General features: G+C 44.8%; 1 gene segment (V, D, J or C); it reads left to right on the plus strand.

Moving 5' to 3' along the window:
• The first annotated feature begins 271 nt into the window (after window positions 1-271).
• Window positions 272-16202, plus strand: LOC123349949. The segment is given in 6 exon segments: window positions 272-433; window positions 6081-6243; window positions 12507-12842; window positions 13273-13290; window positions 14078-14184; window positions 15988-16202. Coding segments are annotated over 6 exon segments (798 nt in total).
• Window positions 16203-16837: the final 635 nt, after the last annotated feature.

Here is a 16837-nt window from a genome sequence, read left to right on the forward strand (position 1 = left end):
GAAAAAAATGACAGACTGAGAAAATAAGAGAGCCTGCAGGCAGGCAGACACAGGACATCCAGGACATGGGTCTCCCAATGAAATTGATATTCTCTTGTGTTTTTAATCTCTCCCTTGTTCTCATGCTGTCTGATTGCAGAGGGTAGTATGGGCACTTTGTACAGATCCCTAACCCTTTGCTCTTACTATCTCTCCATCAGTTCTCTGTGAAGAGAGGGAGCAGGTGGTACTGTCCCAGGTACCCAGGTGGGTGACACAGAAGACTGAGACCATGGTCAAACTGCACTGCCATCAGAACAACACAGATCATGGCTGGATGTACTGGTACCAACAGCCGGTAGCACAGCGGGGGCTGGAGCTCATAGGAGTGCTAATTAAAGGAACCCCAGAACCCACTTTTGAGGAGCATTTCAGGGACAACAGATTCAGTATGGTACGTGACAATGACAGACACTGCACACTGCAGATAGATCTGCTGAAGACCAAGGACTAGCCTTGTATTTTTGTGCCACCAGTCACACACTGTTGCAAAATCCTGAAGCTGCCAGACAAAAACTGGACTTGGGACTCAAAATATACTACCTTGGGTAGCTGTGATCTGTTCAGAACTCATACACTGAGCAGGACTAGCCCTGATCAGCATATGAGTGGGAGCCTTCCAAGCAAATACAAGGCAATGCAGTGAGTGGTGTCAGTGACTTCTTTCCCTTTAGTCAGTACAGTTCCCAATGCCTCAGTTTGATGCTCAGGGGTGCTCTGCTGCTGGGGGTGCCATTATTTGGAAGCAATATAAGAGTTAAAGCCCAGGGCCAGTCATGATGCTTAAAGGTCCCAAAGCAATTGAATAGACCACATGCTTCTGACGAAGTGGGTATTCACCCACGAAAGCTTATGCTCCAATACGTCTGTTAGTCTATAAGGTGCCACAGGACTCTTTGTTGCTTTTTAACACAGCTACACCTCTGATATCTGGGTTCAAAGACACTGTAGGAATGCTGGTCCCTCAGTCATGTGGGCCCAGATCCTCAAAGGTATTTAGATTTGAGGAGCTAGGCCATGGTGCTTATAAGAGTGAATGGAGGAACCACATGAGTAAAAGAGACAGGCTTCTTGGGATGAAATGAGCCAGGATAGAAATCCATGCCCTGCACACACACACACGCGCGCGCGCGCGCACACACACACGTGTGCGCACACACACACACACACACACACAGTTGTTAAACCTCTACATAGGCTCGGTGGGTGGCTTTTTATTTCTTCTGACCTGGTTCTCCCCATCCCTGACTTATTCCATTAAACTAAGTGCTGAGAGTCTGAGTTCATGCTCAAAGGATAACAAAGCCATAGTGTCTTCCCATTATTCTCACCTGATCTCATTGATCCTGTATGAATAATCTCCTGTTCTGCTGGGATTGAGTGGGAATGCATGCATCTGTGTCTGTGCTGAATTTCTAGAGCTAATCAAAACCCAGGAAACATTTTTATTCAAAGCTTTGTCAGATAAAATTCCCTATGAATATTTTCTGACCTGCTCAGCTGAGTTCTCCGTGGGTGAGAGTCTAACTAGGTATGTGCACGTTTGTTTGTGACATTACATGTGCATCTATACATATGATTCGGGGGGGGGCATTCATGTGACTCTCCATATCTGCCTCTGAATGTGTGAGACAGCACATATCCTTCTGCAGTGTATTTGTGCCTTTGCTATTCTCTGCATGTTCTTGGCTGTGTGTCTGCACATGCTTCTGTGTGCATATGCCTGTGTAACCACTCAGTATTATGTGTCAGTTGTATCATGTGCTTGTGCTTGTATTCATGTCTCTATGTGTATCTGAGAGACCAGGTGGGTGAGGCGATATCTTTTATTGGACCAACTTCTTTGGGTGAGAGAGACAAGTTTTCCAGCTACACAAAGCTCTTCTTTGGGTCTGGGAAAGTTGCTTAGTGTGTCATAGCTACATATAATTTCCTGGGACCGACATGACTACAACAACACTGCCTACAACCTATGTGTATCTGCACAGCTGTCTGTACACGAGTGTCTAGGCGGGGTACCTCTGTGTGGTTTCCCACCTGTCACAGCTCCCCTCTTCCTCTCGTAAGCTATAAATACCAGTTTGGCTTAGTGAGGGGTAGTAGGGAGGGAGCAGAGAGAGCATAACAAGTTCCTGCTTAGAGAAACCCAGGAACACCTCTATCCGGCCAGGTGTCTGTTTGATACGATCATCCCCTAGCGACATCATCTGTTTCCCCTTGTTTATTCAGTATAAGCACAAACCCTGCCATTTCCCCAGGCCCTGCCTCTGCTGGGTGTCTCTGGGGCGGGGCTGAGGGAGGAGATGTTTTTGTATGAGGTTGAATGGTTGTGGGGACAGCAGGGCCACGGTGATACATTCCTTAGGGAGGCCTTTACAAAAACCTCCCTCACGTAGTGGATAGGATGCAAGGGCCCCTGGGATATGTGCACTTCTTGACAGCCAGGGCTCCACTGGGAACTGCCTGCACATTTTCAAAGATTTGTTCATCCCAACCCTGAAGTGTTCCTGGGCCATATCCACAAAGGATGATTCCCAACCAAGACCACACAGCAGATCCCAGTGGGAGAAGATTCTCTTTGGCTCACCCAATAGCTCTTCTATCTATGGGACCCCCCAGGACAGGACAGTCTGCACCAGATGGGCATCCTCTGTGAAAGAATAAAATGTGGGTGGTTGCCTTTGAAAGTCAAGCCACATGGCAGCCACGTTCCTCCACATGCCATCTTTCTGCACCTTCCATCGGTGTCTCAAAGTCTCTTTCCCAGAGGGCCTAATGTCACCAGAATCCCACCCCAAGGTGGCTGGGGAAAACTGTGATTGATTTCGCCAGGCCTAGCAACACTGTGTTCTGGCAACATCGTGTACTTTGGAGAGGGCACCAGACTCACTGTTTTAGGTAAGTGACTTCAGGAATTAGGGATCTAAAAAAGCCTATCACCTCCCATCTTCTCCATCCTCTCACCCCCAACTCTCCCAGGTGAGAGTATACGCTACAGGAGATTCTCCAGGATGCTCTCCAGATCAGTTTTCAATGTCTCATATGAGGGGCTTCCACCACTTCCCTTTGGGACTCGGCCCACAGCCTAATCCATCTTATCATTAGACAATATTTCGTAACACAGCCAGCCATACTTTGGCCAGGGGGCCAGGCTGACAGTGTTGGGTAAGTTTCCTCTGGGCCTTTCTGTCTATTATCCCAAACAGGTTCTGTTTCCTTTCTTCCCTGGGTGTTACAAGATGATTATCACAGTTCCCCCTCCCCACCTTTGCTCTGGGGAGCGGTGTATTTTGAGATGGTCTTTGTAGCGCTGTGATTCATCTCCAGCACAATTTGGTTCCGGGACACGAGTGACTGTATTAGGTAAGGAAAGAAGCTCAGACATTAAATAATTGGTGACAATGAAATATCTTTTTCAAGAGTAAATGAAAAAGTCATGTGTGCAAATTTGTCCAGAATAGGGTCTGAAGGAACAGGTTGCAGCATGGGGTGGGTGAAATGCAGAAGAAGATCCCCTCCCTTTCCCATGCACACCACCACCACTGCCCTTTGACTGCAGGAAAGGGTCACTGCTTTTAAAATTACATGAGAACAGGAGTCTCAACCTGGGCTCGGTTGGGGGCTGGGGTTGAGATAGATAGATAGATAGATAGATAGATAGATATTCCAAGTGAACACAGGGTTTTTTCATCATATCCGTCCTCCATAAAAACATCATAAAAACTCAGTGCTTGGAGGTTGTTGGGAGGACGGGGAGCGGCAGACACATTATCTTATATAAGATTACCTAAATCTGTTGTGTCTCCTTAGATAATCCACACCCTCTCCCCCAACTGGTAACTTCCCTGAGGCTGCCTTATTCCCATGGCTGAGGGCAGGTGATTCCTGTACCCTTTCATAGCACTGTGTAAATACACCACAGTACTTTGGCGAGGGTACCAGGCTGACAGTGTTGGGTAAGTTTCTTCGTGGACATTCTGTCTATTATCCCAAGCAAGGTCCATTAGTGAAGGGATGTCTGACAACAGCAGCAGACAGCAGTGAGGGGTTGATTTACTAGACAGGAATAAATGAATATAATAGCTAGGATAAAGGTGACTAACAGTAGGTATGAGAACCATTTGCAAGGGTGCAAAGACGGAAAGGAGGCCCCATTTCCAGGATCATTTAAAGTGAGTACTGGGACAAAGCCCTAGAGACTGCACTGCAGGGGGTAACCCTGCCCTGGCTATGGGATTGGGGAAGGAAGGTAAATCTTTGCCATCTCTAACTTCTATGATGTGACTCAAACACCCAAATTCCCAGAGGCTTGCAAATAGGCATCGGGCTGACATTTCACCAGGTAAATTCAGCATTCAAGGAAGGGTAAAAGGAGCAGAGAACAGGGTTGACCTGAGAAATGGCAGACCCTTGGGGGGCAGTGGTGTTTCTAGGCTGTGGGGTGTTTCTAGGCTGTGGGTCTATCACTGTGTAACTACGCTGAAGCTTACTTCGGCGAAGGCACCAGGCTCACAGTGCTAGGTAAGCGAAATCCAAGCAGATTAAAAGTCACTGCTGTAAAGGTGCTGGCAAATTTTTGGAAGGGATCAGGTTGGGGAGAGTCAGGGGTGTCCTGGAATATCTCCTATAGTGCCTGTATACCCTGAAAAGGAGGCAGGTGGGCAAAGAGTCCATGGGAAGATCTAGAGAAGGATTGTTTTTTTCTCAAAGCTTGTCACTTTCCTTGTCTCCCCAAAGCACTTTAAGTGCAGCATATTGTGCAAACAAATGTAGCTAATGTTCTGAGCTCAACTATCACTGGAATGTAGCCTCTGGCATTACAACATGTTTTAGCTGAAAGAGAAGAAATGTTGTATGGACAGCAGCTCTTTCCAATAAGTGCCCTGTGGTTCTCAAATCTCCACCTGGAACAGCCCATGAGGGTTGAGCAGAAGGGAACTCAGTTTAATGTCTCCTCCAAAGCAGTTTAATGTGCTTTCCAATGGGGCATCATCCCCTCTTCCCCATAGCACTGATGCTATGTCAGCACCGGGTGCTCCAATTAGAGGTTAGAAGGAAGCCTGGTTTAATGTCTCCTTCGCCTTAACAGAAATTTCAGGGTAATAATCACTGTCATTTGGAATGCTGCCTGGAAGTTTTAGCAGTGAGCAAATTGGCTGTGTAAACACACAGCCGGTATATTTTGGAGAGGGGACCAGGCTCACAGTTCTAGGTAAGAAAATGCATCTTCCAAAGTATCTGTGAACCAAGCTTAGCAAAATCTACAGTTCCTGTCTGGGGGAATTTATCTCCATATAACTATTTCTTTTTTGGTTAGACACATAGCAGGGAGAGCGGGCGTTTTCCCATTTAACCCCAGTAAGATCGGTGTCTAATATGTAACCATGAGAAAGGTGGACATTCTACCTTATCATTTCAATTTTACCTTCGGAGGTAACTTTTCCCACAGTTGCACTGATTTCAGTGGGTGGCAGGATAAAAAGTGGTCCTTGGTCATTTAAGTAAACAAAGAAATGGAGAGAAAAAGGAAAACACACAGAAGAACCCAGACAGGGACAAAGGCAAAGAGACATGTGGAGTCAGAGAATGTGAATGTGGAAGCCATTCGGAGAAGGGATGAGAATTTGCCAAAGCATCTTGCTAGTTGAACTAAAAATAATAAAGCTGGAGATAATATAGAAAGCAAGGCAATAAATCTTCGTGCCACGATTTGAGTGTTTCAAGAGAGAGACTGAGGGAGCTCAGTGTATGTAACCCAGGGGAGAGCTGGCTCAAGGTGGTGGTGGGACTCGATCAGAGTCTGTAGATCCCTCCAAAGGAACAGGGAATTATCTACATAAATGGAGACAGAAAGAACAGGAGGCAGCTGCCTGAAGCGAAAGTTGGAAAGGTTTAGGGCAAGCTATTAACAGACATTTCTGTGCTAGTGTTACATGGCATGGGGGACAATTACCTGCTGGCACAAGCCAGTGAGCAGCTTGTGCCCCGAGAACACAAAATGTACAGGTTCCCCCCATACTCCTGTGACTAGTGTTTACTAGCCTCCAGCAACTGCTGGGGGAGAGGAGATCAAGGCTTCCTTGGGCTTTACATTTTGGGCTGTCTCTGCCTTTGAAGACGTTCACTTTGATTATAACAGTTTCACGCTGTGTTCTTACAATTCCCCGCTGAACTTCGGCCAAGGGACCCAAGTGACTGTCTTAGGTAAGTGGAGGCAGCCAGCAAAACTGCGGGGATCTAACAATTGTCTGCCACTGGCTCTGGGAGAGGCTTCTATAGGGACACATTGTCATCTGCCACACAGATAGACAGAGACCAGTATTTACCAGTCAGTGGTGCTCAGACCCTACTGAGAATGCTATGCATGGTATAGACCCCCGCTCTATAGCTCTGCTGAGACCCTACCTCGAAAACTCCATTCAGTTCTGGGTCCCTCAGTGCCAGAAAGATATTGACAGAGCAGGAGCGGGGCTGAAGGATGAGAAATGATTAAGAGAAAATATGTTTCACTGGATTAAATGCCAGCAAAGCATTATACATGCATGGGAAAGTTAAGCAGAGAGAGGAATTATTTAGGGTGCTCCAAGAGGGTAAGTATAGCATCAACAGGATAAAACTGAGGAAAAGGGGGGAATGCCAGGCTGCAAAGGGGTGAGTAGTCTTAACAGGCCGATCAGAAGATCTGTTAGGCAGGGTATGGGATGGGGAGTGGCCCAAGGAAAGTGAGAATTGCTTAGGACAATGAAGGCTAGGATTGCATAAAGCACTATCCAAACAGGGTACAAGTAACTCACACTGGGAGTAACTCCCACTCCTTATGCAAGGAGAATCCCTCCTGTGGGGGCTTGGAGAGCGGGTGGAAAGAAGGTGGAAGGCTGGAAAGGATTAAAGCTGGATGGAATATGACCTGATTCCAGGACCACAATGCTGTGTTCAGCACTCCCAAACAGGCAGATTCCCTCATCACCCAGAGACCAAGAATTGCTCTCCTGGGGCAGGACAGATGGGAGATTTCAGGGTCTTTGGCTGACAGTAAAGAGGAGGAAGAGAACTTCTTCACTGCAGCCCACTGCCTCCTTCCCTCTCCTCCCCTCTCCAGCAACAACTTTGCTGATAGGGGTGTCAGGCTGTGTTCTGCAAATATACTGTACTTCGGAGAGGGAACACGGCTCACAGTTCTGGGTAAGAGATATCAGCAATACTGTCTGGGCCAGAGCTAGCAGGTCATAGGCTGGCAAATACAGCAATAAAAAGGTTTGGGGAAAGACACTGAGAGAGACAGAGGGAGAGGAAGGGAGTTGATGACTGGGGAAGAGAACAAACTAATCAGCCCCATTACTGCTATTAAACCTGTCCTGGGCATAGACAACTGCAGTATTAACTTTGCCAACATTTTCTTGCCATGCTAATAAAGTTATTGGCAAAGAAAGAAAGAAAGAAAGAAAGAAAGAAAGAAAGAAAGAAAGATGATATATGGTTCTAATCTCATGTGGTTAATGGCCGGAGCATCTCCTTCAAGTCCGGAATGGGAGGAGATCTCACATCTAATCAGGGAAAAAAGGGAGAGCACATGGGCCCCTAGAGTTATACTCTATATCTAGATTGCCATATACATCTGATGGAAACGTCTGGAACCCCTGCTCAGTGCCCACTTAGGGTGCTAGCTGGACTCTCTTAGAAATGAAGCCCATGCAGTGACAGTACCCCACAATTAGACTACACCTATTCAGAGGTGGTGCATCTGCCCCCTCTCCCACCCTGATCCAGTATAATTCCTGGGATGACTCTTTCCTATTGCAATATCTAGGGTAGCATCTGTCCCTGAAGAGGGGGTGAGGGGAAGAAGACTGAGGTCAGGGTACAGACATTCATTAGCAATAGGACTATTCTGCAGCAACTGGGAGAACAAACAGAGAGATTGGATGGGGGTATAAAGGAGAGGGGAGGTAGGAGAAGGAACTTGGAGGATAAACACTGACCCTGGGAATGTGTGGTGATGCTGAGGCTGAGGTGCAGAAACAGGGGATGAGGTGCTTTACTGTGGAAAGGGAAATGAGGGATCTTTTGAAATATGAGGTCTGATCCAAATCATCATTGGGGAGCACATACAGTATATTAGTCTTCTAAATGCTGCTGAGACAGCACAGCTAGATGGCTAGATGTACATACTTTCTTCTGAGCATGCCTTTGGCTATGATTCTGGAAGAGTCCAGCATTTTAAGGGTTAACAATGGCATCTCGTGGGGAGCAGCCCAGGACTGGGTAGTGAATAGTTTTGATGTTGCAATGCAAAGCTGTGCTCCACAGACATCCAGTATTTTGGAGTCGGAACTCGACTGACAGTTCTGGGTGAGTGAAAATGATGACAAAATAACATAGCATACACCCCACGCTGGGAGAAGACTGGGTTTGGGAGTGTGAAAGGGGCAGGATTCTTGAAGCATGGATCACTGAAACTGAATGAAGAGGGAAGCCTTTGGGGTAGATAGCAGAATGTAGAATATTCTCCGCAAGTGTCATTGCTTGAGTTATTTAAAACTAGGGCAGGACAAAGCCCAGGAGACTAGAATATAGAGAACAATTCTGCCCTGGCTAGGAGAAAATAGACTAAATACAATCTAATAGCACTTTATGGAGATGGCAGCATTCCCTAGCCCCTCCAAAGCAGTCCTGTTCTGCCCAGTTCCTAAGGAGCGTAGAGTGGTTTTGGTGCAGCTCCAAGAGGCTGTGAACTGGAGCAAGCATACAGTATTTTGGAGCAGGGACACAGCTGACAGTTCTGGGTGAGTGGAAAAGGAAGGAAAGAAAGAAAGAAAGAATAGCAGGCAAAAAGACTAGAATAAAAACCAGTTTTTAGAAGCATTTCTGGTGGCAGCCAAATTGATGAACTTGTCTCTAAAGGGGTTAATCTAGAGAAAAGAGGGACAGAGAACCAGATAGACAGAGATTAAGTCAGCCAGTGAGGGACAAAGCAGAGAAACATGAAATAATGAAAAGCAGGTAAGTAGATATGAGTCCCTGTTCCAGGGCATTTGTAGCACTGGGGGGAAATGCTGTGCTCTGGTTCTGGCTCAGTGCAATATTTTGGAGACGGGACCCGACTCACAGTTTTAGGTAAGAAAAATAGATAGTTTTATCAACTCATGGTCTGTCTCTAGCAGCCCAGTGGGATCTTTACATTTCCTAAGAAACCCATAGTCAATAAAAGGCATTTTCATTTTGGGAAGATAGGATCCGCAAAAGGAAGGTGAAAAACACTTGGGTGAAATTGCGACTCTCTTGTCATCAATGGCAAAACTCCCACTGATTTTAATAAGGCCAGCATTTTACCCCCCGAGTTTTTTTTCTTGCTGGTTTGTGATTGCACCAACATATATCAGAAAAGATAATTCTGTCCCTAACGTTATGTGATCTGCGAGGGACATGTCTGGAGAACATATTTAAGGAGAGTGTACTGGATTTGTAATAAAAAGGTAACGAAAAAAGGAATAAAAAAGGGAAACAGACAAAGAAGACATACAAGGGAGAAAGATAGGGAATGATGAAATACTAAGGAGGAAGATGATTTTTGTTAAGTGTAGTCCATGAGGGAATAACTAGGGATAAAGCGACTGGAACTGAATTAAAGAGAAATCCTTCACATAGTGTATTGGGAATTATTTCTAGTATGTGGGGGGATAGATCTTGAAATAATTTCCAAAGTGAAATGGTCAAAGCCCCTTGAGAGTGTACTGTAAGGCAGTGGTTCGCAACAAGGGATATACATACCCCTAGGGGTACTTAGAAGTCTTACAGGGGGTATGTCAACTCACCTAGATATTTGCCTAGTTTTACAACAGGCCCCATGAAAAGCTCTAGCAAAGTCAGTACAAACTAAAATTTCATACAGACAATGATTTGTTTATACTGCGCTATATACTAGATCAGTGTTTCTCAAACTGGGGATCATGATTTCGTTTATAATTATATGGTAAAAATGAGAAAGTGAGCAATTTTTCAGTACTAGTGTGCTGTGACACTTTTGTATTTTTATATCTGATTTTGTGAGCAAGTAGTTTTTAAGTGAGGTGGAATTTGGGGGTACGCAAGACAAACAACCTCCTGAAAGGGATATAATAGTCTGGAAAGGTTGAGAATCACTGCTGTAAGGAATAGCCTTGCTCTGCTTGAGAAGAGGGGGTACAGTAAGTGTAATGAAACAAGTCTTTGCCCCATGTCTAAGGGCTGAGATTCTGCTCACTCAGACACACATTTTCAGACACAACTTAACAGACCTTCACCATGAGAAAATGTTGTTGAGTGGTGATCCTTATTTTTTCTATTCACTATTCTTATCCATGTGCTCCTGGTTCTGCAATATATTACAGCAGCCCATTCAATCTCTCTGTAATGCTGGTAGAAGAGACACGGGGATGGTTGGATGAATAGGAGCACTAGTTAAAAATAGGAATTCTTTTATCAGAAAAAATTTGAAGGAAACAATCAAACATAATTTCACTCAACATTTCTACAGAATGTTTCCAATTTTTTGATAAAATAATTAGAAACAAAAAAATTTCAACCATCCATAATTAATAGCTTGATTTTTAGGCTATATTCATACAGGTCCATAGATAATGTGTTAATTTAATCATATATACTAGGAATGTGGTAAGAAAACTCTTCATAATAAGATTGAGTATTTTGCATCCATAAATTTCAAAGCACTTCATTAGGGTGGGTGGACATTACAAGTTTTACAACTTGGGAAACTGAGGCACAGATCAGGCAAGTGACTTGCCCAAGGTCACATAACAGGTGTGGCCTAGCTGGGAACAGAACCCAAGCCTCTTTGTTCATGGCCCAGTTTTCAAAAGAGCTCTCCACCCAACATGTTGAGCCTTTGAAAATCTGGCCTCCTAGTTTGCTGCATAAATGTGAGTTAAGCTCTTTTGAAAATCTGGCCCACAGAGTCTGGTGCTCTGTTCATTGCAACGCACTGCCTCCTCTGTCCAGTAAGGCACTGTCTAGTCATCATTCTGTTGGAGAAAAACTGTATTTTGTTTATCCATAAGCCATCCTGCTATCTTATTTTTCTCACTCCTAGAAGACACCAGTCTGCATATTTGGTTATCAGTTGCAAGGTCGTAATAACTTTTTACACAGTTTCTTTCCCTCTCACCTCACACCATCCTCGCTTCTACAAGTGTCACGTCATTAGGGTTACAGTGTGGCCTGACTCTTGCTAACTGACTGACATGCATTAAGATCCCCTTCAAATCCTTGTTAATTCTTTCCCTACTTCCACAATTCCCTAGAAGAAATAATATATGTGGAGGACGAATGGGGATCTCTTTCAGAAGGTGGCAGGACAAAGAAGGAAAACCTGGGTTCCAGGAAGGAAAATCTAGTATTAAACAACAGGAAAAAATTATTATGAGCCAGAGGAAGTGAGCCATGGAATTGACTTCCCTCATGGAATGGGTGAAGGATCCCCTCTGCCACTGCAAAGTCAAGGGCACGATAAAGAAAACTGTAGTGGAAGCGATGGAGCTGATGAGTCCTGTGAAAGTGGGAAGTATATCAGTCGCAGAGGTCCTCCCTATGTGCCTTTCATGGTCATATAGGTTTGTTGTCACATGTGTTCATTTTGTCTCTATAAAGAGACACCACAGGCCTAGTCCTGCAGTCCCTATTCAGGCAAAACTTCCATTGGCTTTAATGAGAGTTTGGCCTGTGTGAGGAGTGTGTAGAGTAAAGCCCTTGAACTGTAAGTTGCTACTTTGCTCAGTTTTACTACTGCCCTGTGTCTCTGTGCTCTGGATATGAACAGTATTTTGGCACAGGAACCAAACTGACTGTCCTGGGTAAGGAAGGGTTTGTTTGTTTGTTTGTTTGCTAAATAACAAAACATTCACAGTCTTGGGCTTCTGTCTCAAGCTTCTCTTTGGATATTTGTGGGCTGGATTTTTTATTTCTTTTGTCCTTTTTAAAATTGCGGGAGAGAAAGCAAGGAGAGCTTGCTGAGAGATTGGAAAGTTTGGGTTAGCAAAAGGAGAGTGCAGTCTTCAGCATCTTTTTCTGAGGTGAAACACAGAGCACCCCAATGCAGTAAGGAATTACAGAGCAACAGGGCTCAATGAATGACTAGATACAAAGACTTTACATTTGCTCTGTAGCTGTCTTTTTTAAATATTGGGGCCAGAATCTGCAGCCAGCACTTTCTATTGATTTTAGTGGAAGTGGTACTTATACAGTGGTTACTGATTCAGACTTGAGTACAGTATAATAAAAAATATAATTTTCTCTTTTGATTTAAAATGATGGACCTCCTCTGTAGAGTTCTAAGGAGGGCATTGAATCTGCCTGTAGAAGCATCTCCCTCCTCCCACAACAGAGTCAGATACATGGATCCAGGAGGGGTTGTTTGCAGAAGGCAAGAGAGGGTTTGTGCAGGGCTCTCTGTGTCATCTTGATTTCTGTTCCAGAGGATTTCTCTAATATCACTGCCCCTGAAGTGGCCATCTTTCCCCCGTCGAAGCAGGAGATCAAACAGAAGAGGAAGGCCACCCTGGTATGCCTGGCCACAGATTTCTACCCTGACCACATCAAGCTGATTTGGCGGGTGAACGGTGCTGAGAGGAAAGAGGGGGTGAGGACGGACGAATCTCTCCTGGACAAAAACAAAAAAAAATACTCACTGACCAGCCGCTTGAGGATCTCACACCAGGAATGGTCCAATGCCAAGAACAGATTCCAGTGCTTTGTTGAGTTCTACGGGAATGAGACAAAACCATATGATAAAGTCATCAATGGTGTAGCTGGTGAGTACTGAGCGCAAAAGCCCTAGTGTGCTGGGGTCTGGCCTCTGCAGCATTCCCACCTCTGGGGTTAGGAGTTGGAATGGAAGGCAGGGCTCCTGCCCAGCTCACCAGGGCATCACCACTTAAATCACTGCTGTCCCAAGAGAGAGTCCAAGAGTGGGAATTGTCACTGCAGAGTTCTGCAAAGCAGAGTAATTTCCTAAACCCTGGGGCACCAGGATCACTGTTTGCCACACTCCAGCCTCTGCCAGCCCTTGGATCTGAGACCTGGACTGGAATCCAAATCAGCTGTCCTACAAGCTAGTGAATAGACACATAATTCTCCCCCCCCCCTTCCCCCACCCAATTAATTGTGGGAAACTGGGAGTTCCTTGTAAAAAGCACAGATAGTTGGGCTCAGATACTAACTTCTGCTTGTTTCTCCTTTCAGATTGCAGTGTCTCAGAAGGTCAGTTAAAGTCCCTTCTCCCTCTGTACTGTATGCATGTGTGCATGTGCACATGAATGTTCAGGTGTGCATGCTCGTATGTATACACTGATGTACTGCTGTGGATGTTTGTGCATGTGGGCATGTGTATTCATGCTGTCATGCACAGGTGTGCATGTGCTTATGTGCATATTTGTATGTGTGGGTGCACATGTGTGTACATGTTTCTTGGTTCACAGAGATGTGAATGTGCACGTGTGAGTATGTGCATAGGCACACACACTGGGACTCACACCCCTCCACTTACAAAAAGTTCTGTGGGACCTGTACTAACCACCAGTGGTCAGGACCTCAGCTTTAGATCTCATCCTAAAGATATAACCTTCAGCAGCGCAGAGCCCCTAAGCCCACACTGGGTCATTAGGATCAGTACTGACTCAGAAGGGAGAGCACCCCCTATTGAGTCACATACCCCACTCTCTGCAGCAAAGCACCCCCTAGCTCCACACTGATGTATTGGAATCAATGTTATCTTTGGGGGAAGGCTGCCACCTTCTGAGTCACCGCTTCTTCAGACTCTTATGTTTTACTTAGAAGTCTTCAGACCAATTTGGAGATCCAGCCCTCCCTGGTGGTACAGCCACAGGCAGCCAAATGGGCAGTCAGTGGATTTTACAGATAAGCATTGCACCATCTTCTGCTAATCTACAGGATTAAAAGACCCCCAACCTGGGCTGGGTAAATTCTCCAAAGAAATTTTTCACTTCTCTGTTGGTTTTGATGTATTATTTTCCCCCTTGCTTTTCAGAGTCGTATCTGAGGAGTGCCATGGCAGGCAAGAGTGTGTACGTTCTGCTCATTTTCAAGAGCGCTTTGTATGGGATCTTTGTGATGGGGCTAATGCTAAGGAACAAGGTGAGAGGAGGTTTCTTATTCTATGCACTCTGGGCCAGGTCCATTCTAACTAGAATAGAGGTGGTGGGTGGGGAGGAAACTAGTTTGGACAAAACAAGAACAGCCATGAACCTCTGCCACCACCACTCCAAATGAAATCTCCACAACTTTTAAGATGCAGAAAAGTTCAGTTACGTTTTTTTTCCCGTCATGTCTCTGCACCTCCTGGTTTGCAACAGAGTAAGCTAGAGTGATGGAGAGAGTGCAAGTGTTGAGAGAGAAAAGGAGAGAGAGAATGCAGGAGAGAGACAAGAGAAGGAAGAGGAAGAGTGAAATGTGACAAAGACAAAAGATGGGGAATGAGAGAAAATTGAGAGAAGAGGAAGAAAGATGAGAGAGAAACAACAGAAGAAAAATGAGAGAACAGAAACCCTGCTTTGCATCCAGCATTTATAATGGCATTAAATATATTTAAAAGTATTTTTAATGTATAAGAGTTGGGGGGGGGGTCTCACTCAGAGCTTGCTATGTGAAAGGGGTCACCAGTACAAAAGTCTGAGAACTCCTGAGAAAGAGAATCAGAAAAGATGTGAGGGAAAGAGAAAGAAAAAAAGAGATAAATAGATATGTAAAGAGAAAGAATAAAAAATGAAAGAGAGAGTGAGTTAAGAAAGCTTGTTTATCTAGTGGTGTGCTTGCAGTCATCCATTCTTTCTCATTTTTAACAGTGCTTATCGGAAATATCTTGAGGCCATCTGAGCTGACTCTTTCTTTTCCAATCACACATGAGGCCTTCAGCATAGTCAACCAGAAACCACACTGTTTCTGTTGTACAGAAACTTTCATAGCCTTAGTGACTGAATGGGAAAATTCAGTGTAAGGTTTCACCCATCAGATATGCCCCTGACCATTACTTAACAGGAAGCACCAACAATAAAATAGCAGTGAATCTCCTCCAGCTATAGCACTGGCTGGTGGCAGTGGGAATCTGAGAAATTACAGATAAAAAGACACATTTGGCCACAATTTGTCCATTTTCTTCCTCCTCACCAGCTAATAGAGGGTTGTTCCGTGAGGTCTAGTCCCAGGGTTAATTTGTGTCTATCCTTGAGGTGTACACCATTCAAACACAGTGACCCTGACTTTTCTGTTACTAAGGGTTTGTCTACACTTAAAACGCTGCAGCACTTCAGTGAAGACACTACCTACACTGGTGAGAGTGGTTCTTCTGTAAGAGGAGGTAATCCACCTCCTCGAGAGGTGGTAGCTACGTCAATGGGAAAATTCTCCTGTTGACCTAGTGCTGTCTGTACCAGGGGTTAGGTCAGTTTAACTCTGTCACTCAGGGGTGTGGATTTTTCACACTCCTGAGCAACATGGTTATACTGACCTAATTTTCTAGTGTAGACCAGCCCTTGCACCAGTATTATGTTGGTGTGATCCCATTAATGTAAATGGAGTTATTCCTGATTTACACCAGCATCAGTGAAAGGACAATCAGCTGATCTATCTATCTATCTATCTATCTATCTATCTATTAAAATACTGATCTAATTTAATCAACCTTCTGTCCGTTAGGTACCCAGTACATATTTAGTTCCTTTAATGTCGCCTCATAAATTAATCTATCTAGATCCTTAATCTATGATCCAGAATGGAGATGGGATGGCTGTGCATCCCATCTCCGAACAAGCTGCACTATGGAAAACTTGACTGTTTGCTCCTCCCCCTGGTGTTTTAATCACAGGATGATCATTGCTTGGTTTTCAGCGGTTAGTGGTGGCCCATGACTAATCTCCAGTTCTATTCCCTTCCCTCCCACAGCAAGTGCAGTAAAAGAAGCTGGTCCAAGGTGGATGACACAGCTGCCTGGAGAAAGAAGGAGCTGCAGCTGCATTAGTTTTACAAGTCCTGATTTTTTTCAGAAACCAGCACAGCACTTAGGCTTTTGTTACAATAAATGTACAAAGACAGCAATTTGGGGTTGTCTGGCTGTATTTGCTTGTTTGAAACAGCAGCTTTTAATAAACACTTATGAAATCCTTAATGAAGTTTTCTGCATTTTTTTGTCAGCTGCTGAAGTATGAAACAAAAATGCCTGTAACATTCACAGAACTTAGAGAACATAGTGTATTAGACTGGCTTTGTTTGTGAATACATGAGCGAATGATGTCAGGCCACGGAAAGGATAAGCGACCTAACGCTACTGCCAGCTAAGTGGGGGAGTAGGGTTGGGTTGTAGCTCTTAGTGTAAATGGAAGAGGCCTGTGTTTCTTGAGCTGAAGGGCTAGAATTGTAGTCCAATCTCCCAAGTGGTCTCTATGTGTGTCTCTATGTGTGAATTATGTAGCAATTGTATTGGCTGCAGCATATGAGTCCATTACAATAGGGAGTCTCCATGCGACATCATCCCACTGTGCACCTTCTCTTGTATCACACCTTCTGCTTTGCCAAGAGGAACCCACCTCCTGCTTTACCGAAAGAAACTCATTGTTTCCACTAGTCAGGTTTTCTCCTTCCTGTTACAGTGGATCAAAGCATTGGACCATCTAGTCTTGCGTCATCCCATCTACTAGTTTACCAGGAGACAACCAGGCATCCATCTACGCTAGTATCTTACTTCTTGCTATGTTGGAAAAAAGCACTGTTCCATCTCACTCAGTCCCATTTTTTA

Source organism: Mauremys mutica, chromosome 1 (genome assembly GCF_020497125.1).
Source record: "Mauremys mutica isolate MM-2020 ecotype Southern chromosome 1, ASM2049712v1, whole genome shotgun sequence".
NCBI classification, from domain to species: domain Eukaryota; kingdom Metazoa; phylum Chordata; order Testudines; family Geoemydidae; genus Mauremys; species Mauremys mutica.